Source organism: Hyaena hyaena, unplaced genomic scaffold (genome assembly GCF_003009895.1).
Source record: "Hyaena hyaena isolate Hyena2069 unplaced genomic scaffold, ASM300989v1 scaffold_353, whole genome shotgun sequence".
NCBI classification, from domain to species: Eukaryota; Metazoa; Chordata; class Mammalia; order Carnivora; family Hyaenidae; genus Hyaena; species Hyaena hyaena.
Window position 1 is genome coordinate 861,865 of NW_024080987.1, and position 12,869 is coordinate 874,733.

At 40.7% G+C, this 12,869-nt stretch overlaps 1 protein-coding gene and 1 pseudogene across 1 annotated transcript in view; one reads left to right on the plus strand and one right to left on the minus strand.

The window, feature by feature from the left end:
• Positions 1–4,359: 4,359 nt before the first annotated feature.
• Positions 4,360–12,869, plus strand: part of ACADL (acyl-CoA dehydrogenase long chain) — a 54,252-nt gene continuing 45,742 nt past the window's right edge. The window contains 2 exon segments of the mRNA XM_039249968.1: positions 4,360–4,516; positions 9,897–10,052. Of these exon segments, the coding sequence (XP_039105899.1) occupies positions 4,440–4,516; positions 9,897–10,052 (233 nt within the window). The 5' untranslated portion in view covers positions 4,360–4,439.
• Positions 7,868–8,926, minus strand: LOC120243751 (annotated as a pseudogene).

Here is a 12,869-nt window from a genome sequence, read left to right on the forward strand (position 1 = left end):
TAATCACTCCCTCTAAAGTTAGGAGGCTTAGGGTTTCTTCAATGATGTGGAGAACAAAGGCAAAAGGGAATGTAGAGAAAAATTTCCTTATACCCTGCAGCCCATTGACAAATATTTAAGACAGAGTTTAACTTTCCTCCAGGAACTCCCCCACTGTCTTAATGGTAATGCCTTGTTAGAGGGGAAAAAAACCTTAGCTTGGGGTGCCTGGGTGGCTCAGTCTGTATCTCCCTCTCTCTCTGACCCTCCCCTGCTCTCTCTCTTTGTCTCTCTCTCTCTCTCAGAAATAAATAAAACAGAAAAGAAAAGAAAAGAAAAGAAAAGAAAAGAAAAGAAAAGAAAAAAAAAGAAAAGAAAAGAAAAATAACCTTAGCTTGACAATAGCCAGGCCTCCAGAATCCTGCAAGTCTTCTTTAACATATGAAAATCTTTTTGGAAATTTCCTTTATCTTTACTGCCCTCCCCCCCAACTCCAAAGTATACAACCAACTTCTCTTTACAACCCCAGTGCAGCTCTCTCTGCTCATGGGTCCTGTTCTAATGCTATAATAAAAACACTTTTTTGCACCAAAGACATCTCAAGAAATCGTTCTTGGCCATTGGCTCTGTACCCCAACACTTCACATCACTTACAATACTGTATTTCCTAGGGATTTTGGAAATAATTCTAATACTCTCTAGAGAAATCTTGCCTTTGTCATCTACATGGGCATGCCTGGTCCTGCTCAGAGACGCAAACATAGCCACAATGTACCACAAAGGCCTGCTTGCTTCACACAGCTCTCCCGTAATTCTGCCCTAAAACTGCCATTTCCTCTTGATAGACAAATAAATTTTTATCTTGTTCAGATCTTCTTGATCTGAAATATCACTATTAGAGCCAATTATTTGAGTTAGAAAAATCTAATTTTGTCAAACTGATTATTAAAGGCCATTATTAAAAGTCAGGATCACCTGAAAATGTTTGTGAATCTGTGAGTGGAGGAGGAAAAAAACAACTAACACTTACAGAGAGTTCTACGCAGAGACCTCAGCAACAGTCCCTAGTCCCGGTCACAGACGTGGTCCTGTTGAGATGGAGCCGCAGAACTTGCCAAGGCAAGGGCAAGGATATCTCCCCACTAAGCTGGGCCTCCTGCTCAAGGACAGGAAGACAAACTCCTTGTGATGTGGGAAAGAAAGGCAAATGAAAAATTAAATTTCCTTATAACCTACAGCCCATTGACAAGTCCTTGACATAGGAACAGTGACCTTCCTCTGGGAGCTCAGGTGTCTCAGTGGTGATACTTTGCTAAAGGGCAAAATGCAATCTTAGCTTAACATTATCCCCACCCGCCAGGATCCTGTAAGTTTACTTTAACATATAAAAATTCCTTTGGAAACTTCTTTTACCTCTTCCTTCTAAGATATAGGCTGGCAATCATACTCCAAGCTTATGGCCCACTGATATACATCTGAAGGGTCTCATTACTAAGTTTTTACTAAACAGTAATAAATGACTTTTTCCTAACAATAGCTAGCCCCTCAAGGTCCTGGAAACCTTGCTTCCAAAATACCTTAGAGAGTTATGCTATCCCTACCCACCTCCCAACCGGAAAGTATATAATCAGTCACTCTTCATAACCTCAGAGCAGTTCTTTCTGCTCATGGGTCCTGTCCCCATGCTTTTAATAAAACCACCTTTTGCACCAAAGACTTCTCAAGAATTCTTTTTTGGCAATGGGTCCCAACCCCAACACTTCAAACCATATCACTTGGAGTTCTAACTCTTCTCCTTGCCTATTAAGGAGTCTGAGATCAACTTTTTTTCTGTTTATGTCTCTCTTTAAAGATTAGGGCCATCCAAAAACAGACCTGCACTGGCCAGTGGACCAAGTTCAAGGTATTTGTCACCATCCGGAACTACAATGGCCAGGTTGTTTCTGGGTGTTATGTGCTCCAAGGAGACAGCCTCTGCCACATGCAGGGCCATGGTCCTGGCCCACCTCTCTATAGACACAGGGCAGTGAGGGATGGGGTTTTAGGGTGATGGTGGAGTAGTCTGGAGCCAATGGTCAAGAAAGAATTCTTGAAGATGTCTTGGTGCGAAAGTGATTTTATTAAAACATGGGAACAGGACCTATGGTCAGAAAGAGCTGCCCTGAGGTTGTGACGGGGTAAGTGATTATATACGCTCAGGTTGGGAGAGAGTTAGGGTTAGAGTAAGTCTCTAAGGAACTTTGGAAGCAAGGTTTTCAGGACATTGAGAGGCCAGGTGCTGTTAGGAAAATGCCATTTATTACCATTCAGTAAAAGCTCAATCATGAGACCCTTCAGATGTATATCAGGGGGACATAAGCTTAGTATGATTGCCAGCATATATCTTGGGGTAGTTGAGATAACGGAAGTTTGTTTCCAAAGCAATTTTTATGTGTTAAAGTAGACTTATAGAGCCCTGAGGGGTCAGGATAATGTTAAGCCAAGATTCCCTTATGCCCCTAGCAAAGTATCATCTTGGAGGCACTAGCGGGTTTGAGCCCCATGTCAGGCTCTGTGCTGCCAGCTCAGTGCCTGGAACCTGCTTCAGATTCTGTATCCCTCTCTCTCTGCCCCTTCCCCACTCACTCTTTCTCTTTCTCTCTCTCTCTCCAAAAAATAAACATTAAAGAAAAAAAATGAAACTAAAAGCAACCTTATCTTGACAATAGCTAAGTCTTCAAGATCCTGTGAGACCCTGTTTTCAGCATCCAGAAATTCCTTAGGGACCTAAGTTAGCTATACCTTCCTTCCGCCACAAACTTGAAAATATATCATCAGTCACAGTGCAGCTGTTTCTGCCCACCAGTCCTGTCCCCGTGCGTTAATAAAATCACCTTTTTGCACCAAAGAAGACTCAATAATTCTTTCTTAGCCTTTGGCTTGTGAACCTCACTTTAAATATCATCACTGGTATGGCTCAGGCCTGCCTATGGGGGCGCTGGACTCAACTGGGCCCAAGAAGCTGCTGAGGACAGCTGATAGAGACAACAGCCACACCTAGACCAAAGATTGCCCTGCCACCACAGGCGACTTTGCCAAGGCCATCTTTTTTTTTTTTAATGTTTTTTTTTTTTTTTTTTATTTCTAGGAGAGAGAGAGAGAGACAGTGTGAGCAGGGGAGGGTCAGAGAGAGAGGGAGTCACAGACTGAAACAGGCTCCAGGCTCTGAGCTGGCAGTCAGCCCAGAGCCCGACGCGGGGCTCGAACCCACCAACTGCGAGATCATGACCTAAGTGAAAGTCTGCTTAACCGTCTAAGCCACCCAGGCGCCCCTGCCAAGGCCATCTTTAATGCCATCTCTAAGACCTGTGGCTATCTTACCAAGACGCCTCTAGAAAGTGACCCCGTTCACCAAGTTTCCCTAACAGGAGTTCACGAACCTTCTAGAAGAGTCTCCATGCAGAGGATCCAGTCTCCAGCTGTCGCCACCATATTGTTTTTTTTATGAAGAAATTAAAAGTGAATTAATAAGCCTGTAAAAAAAAAATCACCTGTGAGATGTGTTACTATACAGAATCCTGGACCTCATCATCAAATGTTATGATTCAAAAAGTAGTGCTGCTGCTTCCCTGATTCTCAGACCACACTGAGGCACGCTGAAGCAGTGTTTTATCATTATTTTTCAGACGTTCAGCAAGACCATGCAGAAAAACGTCTCTTATTGACCCATCGGGACAGGTAAATCGATCAGCCAATTATCATCTTGAAAAATCGAGAGGCTGGCCCCATGAAACTTATAAAAACCCTGGCACAGACTTCCAATGGCAGAGGTCCTAAGACTACCAGCCAGCCAAGTCTAGAGTTTGGGCAAGCCTGCACACAGCCAGTGCTCCCCTGAAGTCAACTAATATTTACATGGTTCTGTTTGGAATTAACTTTTTTTTTTTAATTTCCTGATATTCTGCATTCGGTGAACAAGTTCTTGATTTCTAACACAAAATCTCATTGTCACTTGCCCAATTTCAGGCCTTGATAACTGTCCACCACTAGTAGAACGGCATGAATAGCCTGCCTTACCTCCTTAGAATTCCACTCGGCAAACCCTATTTCGAGTTCAAAATCCCTCAGAGATTTCCCATCTCCAAAACCCGAGTTCGTAAATTTCAATAGCTCAGACTATCTTCTGGTGGAAACGTTAATTATTACACACTATTTCATGACTTCTGGAAAACGACAATGCACGAATTCAAGTCACATGTTACTTGGGTGAGCGCGACCCTGAAGTGTTGCAGCCGCAGGCCGCCCGCCTGCTCCAGCTCGCGGGGGGCGGGTCTTCTGGCTTCCCGCTCCGCACCGGGGCGGGTTCATCCCCAGTAGGCCCAGCAGGGCCATCCCGGAGACCATCAGCCCGCCCAGCACTTCTCCCTGGGGTCTCCGAGGAGACGCGTCCGGAGCCCCCGCCGCCCTTCGCCGTCCCAGTCATGGCTGCACGCCTGCTCCGCAGCTCCCTGCGCTTGTGGAGGGGCCGGGGTGCCCTGTGTTCAGAGCCTGCCGCGAGGTCAGTGCCCGCCGGGCTCCAGCTACACGGCCCTGGGGGCTGCGGGGCAGGGGCGGCGACACCCACCCTTCTAGGGGACCCCGAACGCAGCGGCGCTCAAGGTGCGCCGGCCTGGGAGAGAGACTCCGTGCACAGGGGCTGGGCCTGGGTGGGACCCACGTCGGCCGGGGCGCGCGGGGTAGGGTATCGGCTGTGACTCCTTCACCGCGGGAAAGCCTCAAGTGGAGTTCGCCAAAGGCTCATTCTCTGACCCCACTCTAGCTCGTCAGTTGTGCAGCAGGCGCAAGTGGGTGAGGGATCACGTCTTTGGGGCTGTTTACTTGAGTTCTGGCTGCACCCTTTGATATTACAAAGGTGGAGGAGAGCCGCCGCCTGATTGGGAACCGGTGAGTGCAGATCCTGAGAACGCATGAGCACCTACTGCGAAGCCTGCTTGAAGGAGTGACCCGAAGAAGGCAGCCTGACATCAGGCTCATCACCCAACGACACTGCGATTTATTTAACAAACCCTTTAGTTAATTAAATCCAGAAGAGTGGCTCTAAGTGGCTCTGTGACTATTAAGGAGGTGTTTAAAAGATCAAAAGCTTTGGATCATATAAAATCCATTCATCAGATAAACTAGAAGCATTCGGGATTCACTACGTAAGGAGTGTGACAGGAATTATAAACTGGCTCATTACAACATCGGTGGGACTCTGAGATGCTATAGGAGAGGAAAAATGTCTGTTCTTTCTGAGGAGAATTGGGAAGACTTCACCGAGATGGTGACTTGACTTTAGGATGCACATACTTTTCTAAGCTCTTCTCCAGAACTTCATAAAACTGTGATCTTCAGATTTTTGGTGTCAGTACTCTTTTATGCTCTGAAAGTTAACCCCCTCAGAGATTTTTTTTTTTTGGTGTGCGTTGTATCTATCCATATGAATATCAAAAGATACCTACAAAACAAATTTTACAAGTACATATTTAGTTCATTAAAAGCAACAATTTTATGGTATGTGAAATAAGACAGATACTGTATGATTTCACTTAGAAGTTGAATCTTACAGAAAACAACAAGCAAAAAAAGAACTAGACACAGAACAGATTTGGGTGGGGCAGGGTGTCAAAAGGTACAAACTTCCAGCTATAAAGTAATTCATGGAGTGTAATGTACAGCATAGTGAAATAACTGTATGTATATTTCAAAGTTGTTAAAAGAGTAGATCTTAAAAGTTGTTATCATAAGGAAAAAATACTATGAATATGTGTAGTGATGGATGTTAAGTAGACTTACCGTGTTGATTATTTCACAATGTATACATATATTGAAATCATGTGCATCTGAAACTACCGTAATGCTATATATGTCAATTATATCTCAATAATAAATAAGTAAAAGTAACAATAAACCCATTACGTGTTAACATAAATAACATTTTTATGAAAAGTAGCTTTTTCAAAACAAGAAGAGAGACATTATTTACATTTTTATAGATTCTTTAATGTCTGGCTTAATAGAAAACAGCCCAATTCTCATATCTGTATCTGCATTACATCTGTTGGGATACGTTATTATGGTTGAAGTATAGGAAGAAAATCTCATAGAGAATTTTGGAAAAAGGAGGACCATCTGAATAGGCTTGGGACTAACTTTTATTATAGCAGTCTTCTTAATGTGCATATGGATCATTCAAGGATGTCGTTAAACATACAGATTCTGGGGGCCTGGGTGGCTCAGTTAAGCATCTGACTCCTGATTTCAGCTCAGGTCATGATCTCAGGGTTTGGGAGTTCGATCCCTGCATAGAGCTCTGCACTAACATTGTGGAAACTGCTTGGGATTCTCTCTCTCTCCCTCTCTTTGCCCCTTCCCTGCTCATGCTCTCTCTCTCACTCTCAAAATAAAGGAAACTTTAAAAATTCTTAAAAAGCTACAGATTCTGATTCTGTAGATCTGAGTGAGATCTGGAATTGTATATTTGTAACCACTTTCCAAGTATAGCTCATGGTGTTGGTGGGGGCTGTCTCCCTTTTATAATGTAAATGAAGTTTTCAAAGAATAACAATTAGAGCTTGGCCTGTTTAATTAGTAGAAGTTTCTTTTTGTACGGATTTCTTCTTTTGTACGGATTTCCTGGTCTTTATAGGGAGAAAAGGGGCCAATTTGTTCAGTAAAATTTTCTTGCCTCCAAGAAATGGATGTTCCAACACGTTCGCTTCAAGTGTTTTGGTTTTCTTCATATGCTCTCTTGAACACATATGACTAACCTGAAAGTCTATTCTTTCTGGTACTGCTTTCACTTTCTAACGTCTTGGTGTATTTTACTTAGAAATATTCCAAAGGTTTCTTAAGGTAATATGGGATATAAAATTTTAAGATCCAGGTGGACTGGAGTGTAAATTCCATTTTTTGTTTGCTAATTATGTTAAAAAATGATTCATTGTTTCAGAGCACAGTTTCCTAGTCTCAGCACATTTTTTTTTCCTGAGAAAAAACTCTCAGTATGGACAAATGTGTGCATGAGAGCTTTATTTCTACTAGCTGGGAATTGGAACCAATCATTTTAATTAGTGGATAAAGTAAATTTTAGTCTATTTGATGTAACATCACAGTAGTATGTAAGACGCTTGTACATAGTTTCTCACTGTTACTTTCTTACTTTGTCTACTATTTGCACTCAATGTACACTTGGTGTCCCTGCTCTTTCTAGAATGCATCAGATACCATCATGCCTGACACCTTTTGCTCTAATTTTTTTAGAAAAAAATTTTTTAGTGTTTATGTATTTTTGAGAGAGACAGACAGACAAACATTCAGAGCATGAATGGGGGAGGGGCAGAGAGAAGGACACAGAACTGGAAGCAGACTCCAGGCTCCAAGGTGTCAGCCCAGAGCCCAACGTGAGGCTCGAACCCATGAACTGGGAGATAATGACCTGAACCAAAGTCGGGTGCTTAACTGACTTAGCTACCCAGGCACCCAGCTCTAATTGTTTTCTTAACTTAAATTCTACTGAGAAATCTTCTTGACTGTTACCTTGAGATGTTTGCTCAAATCTCATTTTTTCTAATGTAACCTACCCTGACTGCACTATTCCATGCTGCCGCCATTGCCCCAGCCTTGTCCCAGACACACACTCTGATCCTTGCTCTGCTTTTCTTTACCATAGAATTTATCATATATGCTATAACTTGCTACCTTACTATAAATAATACAGTTATTCAGATTCCCCTTCTAGAAATGTGAGTCTGAAGACCAAGATCTTTATTTTGCTCACTGTTGTATCCCATTACCTGAACAGTGCACTCAAAGTATTTGTTGACCAAATTAACGAATATGCTATTTTTTTCAGTGTCTATGATCAATTTTAATATAATCTAAACACATACCATTTAGAAAATACCAAGAAAAATTTATGTACAAGAGTTGATGCTATTGCATTTGGATAAAGCTGGCAAGTTCTTGCTACTAGCATAGCCCAAGAAACACCACCGAGGAAACCTAATATATTGGAATAGATGTTGTGGCGTTTGGCCCACAGTTTGATAGCTCTCAGAGGTAACCTGAAGTTGTCAATGTTTCATACTAGATGTAAAATTTCATCAGTTACCCTGCAACCGTAAAGACTTCTTATGCATCTTATATCTAAATTCTTAAGCAGACTGTCGTCTCGTAAGTCCAAGTCTTCTGGAATAGTCTGCAGCGCTAATCATGCAAACAAAATATCAATCTCTATCCCATCAAAACACAGTTTGATAACTGGTACAAAAGCCTCTTCAACGGCGCTTAAATCTTACTTCTTCCTGCAGTTTCAATTTGTTGTAGAATGAGGTGAAAAAGCTACTCTGATCAAGAAGCTATTAAAAATGATGATTTGAAAAAAAAAAAAATGATGATTTGGATGACTGAGTAGTAACCATGAGGGCAAAAGTCAGATCAAGTATAAAATTTGTAGTATTACATGTTCACAACCAAAGATTAGTACCTAAAAGGCATCTCAAATTATATTCATAAACTCCATTAAAAGTTCCATGTAAAAGATAAACCTAAAGCAAAATGTTGGATATTACATTATTAATGCATATTAAGTGTATTACTATAACAAAATACCATAGACTGGCTGGCCTAAACAACAGAAATTTATTTCTCATAGTTCTAAAAGCTACATAATCCAAGATCAAAGTGCTGGTGAGAGCACTATTTCTGGTCTGTAGGTGGCTGCCTTTTTCCAGTGTCTTCACATGGTCTTTCCTTGTTGCGTGCACACTGGGAAAGAGAGACAGAGAGAGATCTCTCTTACTTTTATAAGGCCATATATCTTCTTGAATTAGGATCCCACCCTTATGACTTCATTTAACTACCTCAAAAAGTCACAATGGGAGTTAGAGCTTCAACATGAATTTGGGAGGGACACAATTAGGTTCATAGCGCTCAATAAAATTACATAAAGTAAAATAATTCCTTTCGTGGAGGAAAAAGGATTGAGACAACCTAGTTGCCCATAAACAAGACTACCTTTTAAATAAAAACATGAAGAAGAAGGAGAGGAGGAGGAAAGAAAACAGAAAAAAAAAAAAAATAATAAGGAAGGTCCATCCAAGGAAGAGAGAAACCCCAGACAGATTTTCATGTAAAACACAAAAACATCCTTTGCCAATATTTGGATATATGGTAAAAAGGTTTTTTAGATATGAGCTTGAGGATATACAAGGTGATACACAGATTTTCAGAACCTTTTCAGGAATAGCCCCGAAAGGGAAATACATCTGAAGACCATTGAACTAAAAGGAACTATAGAACAGTCTAATTTTAAGTGTAATATGAGGGGGCATGGAGAGGGAAGGATTGGTTTCTGAAGATCTTGAATAATTCTGTTCTAATCCTTATAGGGATTCATGGACACTTTTTTATTTTTATATATATACCCAGTTGCCTCTAATATGGCAATAACATCCCCATAGTTTATATCTTACACACCTGCCATTTCAAATTGTGTGATTCTGAATGAAATAGTAATTTGGATATGTTAATATCATCTTAAATATTGTACATTACATGAACACTTATCAATATTCTGTGGTGGTATTGGTTTACATAATTTAATTCACATCATGTGATAACAGTGTTTTACCTCAACTGAGACATGTGGGTAGTCATGGTTTGCAAGTGAAGAGCAAGCTGAATGAGGACAAACTACTTGATCTCATCCAGACCCTATCAAAAGTGGTAACATTCAAATTTAAACAGGTGTGTCAAATTTCAGACTCTTGCTACCTACCTTTACAGTGTCTGGGGGAAGAAAAGCAGTGTTTTCCCATGTTGTTCAGTGGCATTAATTTGGGTATGAAGGGTAACAATTTTACTTAATTTCCTTAATGTGTATGTATATTTTTAAGATATTCTCATTCTGGAGGGAAGGGACGTCTGGAAACTCCTTCTGCTGAAAAATTAACAGATATAGGAACTCAAAGAATCTTTTCTTCAGAACATGACATTTTCCGGGAAAGTGTAAGGAAGTTTTTTCAAGAAGAAGTGATTCCTTACCATGAAGAGTAAGTGGCACATTTTCCTTTAAAGTAATGTGCATACGGAGTGCCTGGGTGGTTCAGTCGGTTAAGCATCAGAACTTGGCTCAGGTCATGATCTCAGAGTCGGTGAGTTCAAGCCTTGTATCAGGCTCTGTGCTGACAGCTCAGAGCCTGGAGCCTGCTTCAGATTCTGTGTCTCCCTCTCTCTCTGCTCCTCCGCATCCCTCTCTCTCAAAAATAAACATTAAAAATTTTTAAATAAATAAAGTAATATGCATAAAGATAACATTAAGAACCATTTCCTAGGGGCACCTGGGTGTCTTAGTCAGTTAAGTACCTGACTCTTGATTTTGGCTCAGGTCATGATCTCACGGGTTCGAAAGTTTGAGCCCTGAGTCAGGCTCTGTGCTGACAGTGCATGGCCTGATTGGGATTCTCTCTCTCCCTCCCTCGCATATATACGTATGCTGCTCTTTTTCTCTCTCTCAAAATAAATAAATTAAAAAAATAAATAAAACATTTTCTAGAATGTTATTCTACAGAACATATACTGTGTTAATTGCTTCATTACCATTTTTTCTGTTCTTACTGTAATACTGTAAGATCACGGGATTCTTTTTTGTTTGTTTGTTTGTTTTTTGGTTTTTTTTTTACAAATAGTTTATTGTCAAATTAGTTTCCACATAACACTCAGTGCTCATCCCCACAAGTGTCCTCCTCCATGCCCATCCCCCCTCCCCCCCACATCCATCAGTCCTCAGTTTTTGTCAGCATTCAAGAGTCTCTCATGGTTTGCCTCTCCCTTTCCCCCACCATTTCCCCCCTTCTTCTCCCCCTTGCTCCTCCGTCAAGTTCCTCCTAATCCTCCTATACGTGCAAACATATGATATTGGTCCTTCTCTGCCTGACTTATTTCGCTCAGCATAACACGCTCAAGGTCCATCCATGTTGCTACACATGGCCAGATTTCATTGTTTCTCATTGCCATATAGTATTCCATGGTATAGATAAACCACATCTTCTTGATCCATTCATCTGTTGATGGACACTTAGGCTCTTTCCATGTTTTAGCTATTGTGGAGAGTGCTGCTATGAACATTGGGGTACACGTGCTCCTATGCATCAGCATTTCTGTATCCCTTGGGTAAATTCCTAGCAGTGCTATTGCTGGGTCATAGGGGAGTTCTATTGTTAGTTTCCTGAGGAACCTCCACACTGTTTTCCAGAGGGGCTGTACCAGTTTACATTCCCACCAGCAGGGTAGGAGGGTGCCCGTTTCTCCACATCCTCGCCAGCATCTAGAGTTCTCTGATTGGCTCATTTTAGCCACTCTGACAGGTGTGAGGTGGTATATCAGTGTGGTTTTGATTTGTATTTCCCTGATGAGGAGGGATGCTGAGCATCGTTTCATGTGTCTGTTGGCCATCTGGATGTCCTCTTTGGAGAAGTGTCTGTTCATATCTTCTGCCCATTTCTTCACTGGGTTGTTTGTTTTTCGGGCGTGTAGTTTGGAACTGGCCTGGGAAGATCACGGGATTCTTAAGTTAGTCCAAAACTATTTAAATGAATTTTAAAATATACAATTAAAAATAAGAAAATTTGAAAATTTGCAACTCAACCTGAGAGTAGTATTTTGAATACTCTGATTAAATGGCAATTAAGTAGTTACTCGTCAATTCCATATGTTTTTTTCTGCTTCGTGAATGGATTAAAATACATGAAAGCTCAATAGGCCAGTGTAATGCAAATCTTGGTTGGCAATGGACCACCTTAAAATATTTTTACTGCTGGATGAGATATTTATTGATTAACTGATTAACTACTGATCATCTACTTTTTTGACCAAAAAACTGTCATTTGTATGAAAATAAGATTTTGCTACATTTCTAGAATTCACTCACTGCCAGTACTTTACTGTAATTTAAATGTTTTTCAAAACATTTTTAAATAGCTTCCATTAAGATTTTATTAATGCTTTCTCGGTAAAAATGACCAAAATTAACTAAACCTGATGCCATGACTGGTCATTGGTGAAAAGCAACTATTTCTTTAAAAAAAAAAGAAGGAAGGAAGGGAAGAAGGAAGGAAGAAATTTAGTAAGATACGCTCTAGGAGAATCCTTTTTGTTCATTACTCTACTGATTTGAAACTTTGTTCCAGAAAAGTTGGTGAAGATTTGAAGTAAAAATGATGGAAGTTGACAGATTTGAAGTTAATGATAAAAATATTTCCAAAAGCTAATTTAGGCAATATGTACATTAAAACATACATGATAATCAGACTCTTCCTTTAAAAATTTTTGAGGCATCTGTGTTTACCTTTCAACAGTATCTTCAAAAATATACCTCATTTTTAATAAGTATATCTAACTCGCACTTAAAAAAATAAAATGAAGCAAAAATTCTCAAATTCATTATTTCCAACTAGCTATCTCTTCTCATGCCATTCTCATTTTCTAAAAATGTTTATTTGAGAGAGAGAATGAGCGAGCGCATGTACAAGCGGAGCAGAGGCAGAGAGAGGGAGGGAGAGAGAATCCCAAGCCATCAGCACAGAGCCCAATATGGCTCTCCATCTTACAAACCATGAGATCATGACCTGAACTGAAATCAAGAGTCAGATGCTCCCACTGCACTACCCAGGCTACCCAGGTGCCCTGCCTTTCTTATTTTTAAAAAAGAAAAGCCGAGGTTGCACAACCTTATTCAGAATCTACTCTTTTCAGAAGTCCATTGGATAGCAGCTCTGCTGGAAGATGCTTATGTGCCTCTTTTGTTCCTAGTTAAACTGTAATGAGATTGCCCGCTCTTGTCACCTTTTTGCATGTACTCCTCCCCATAA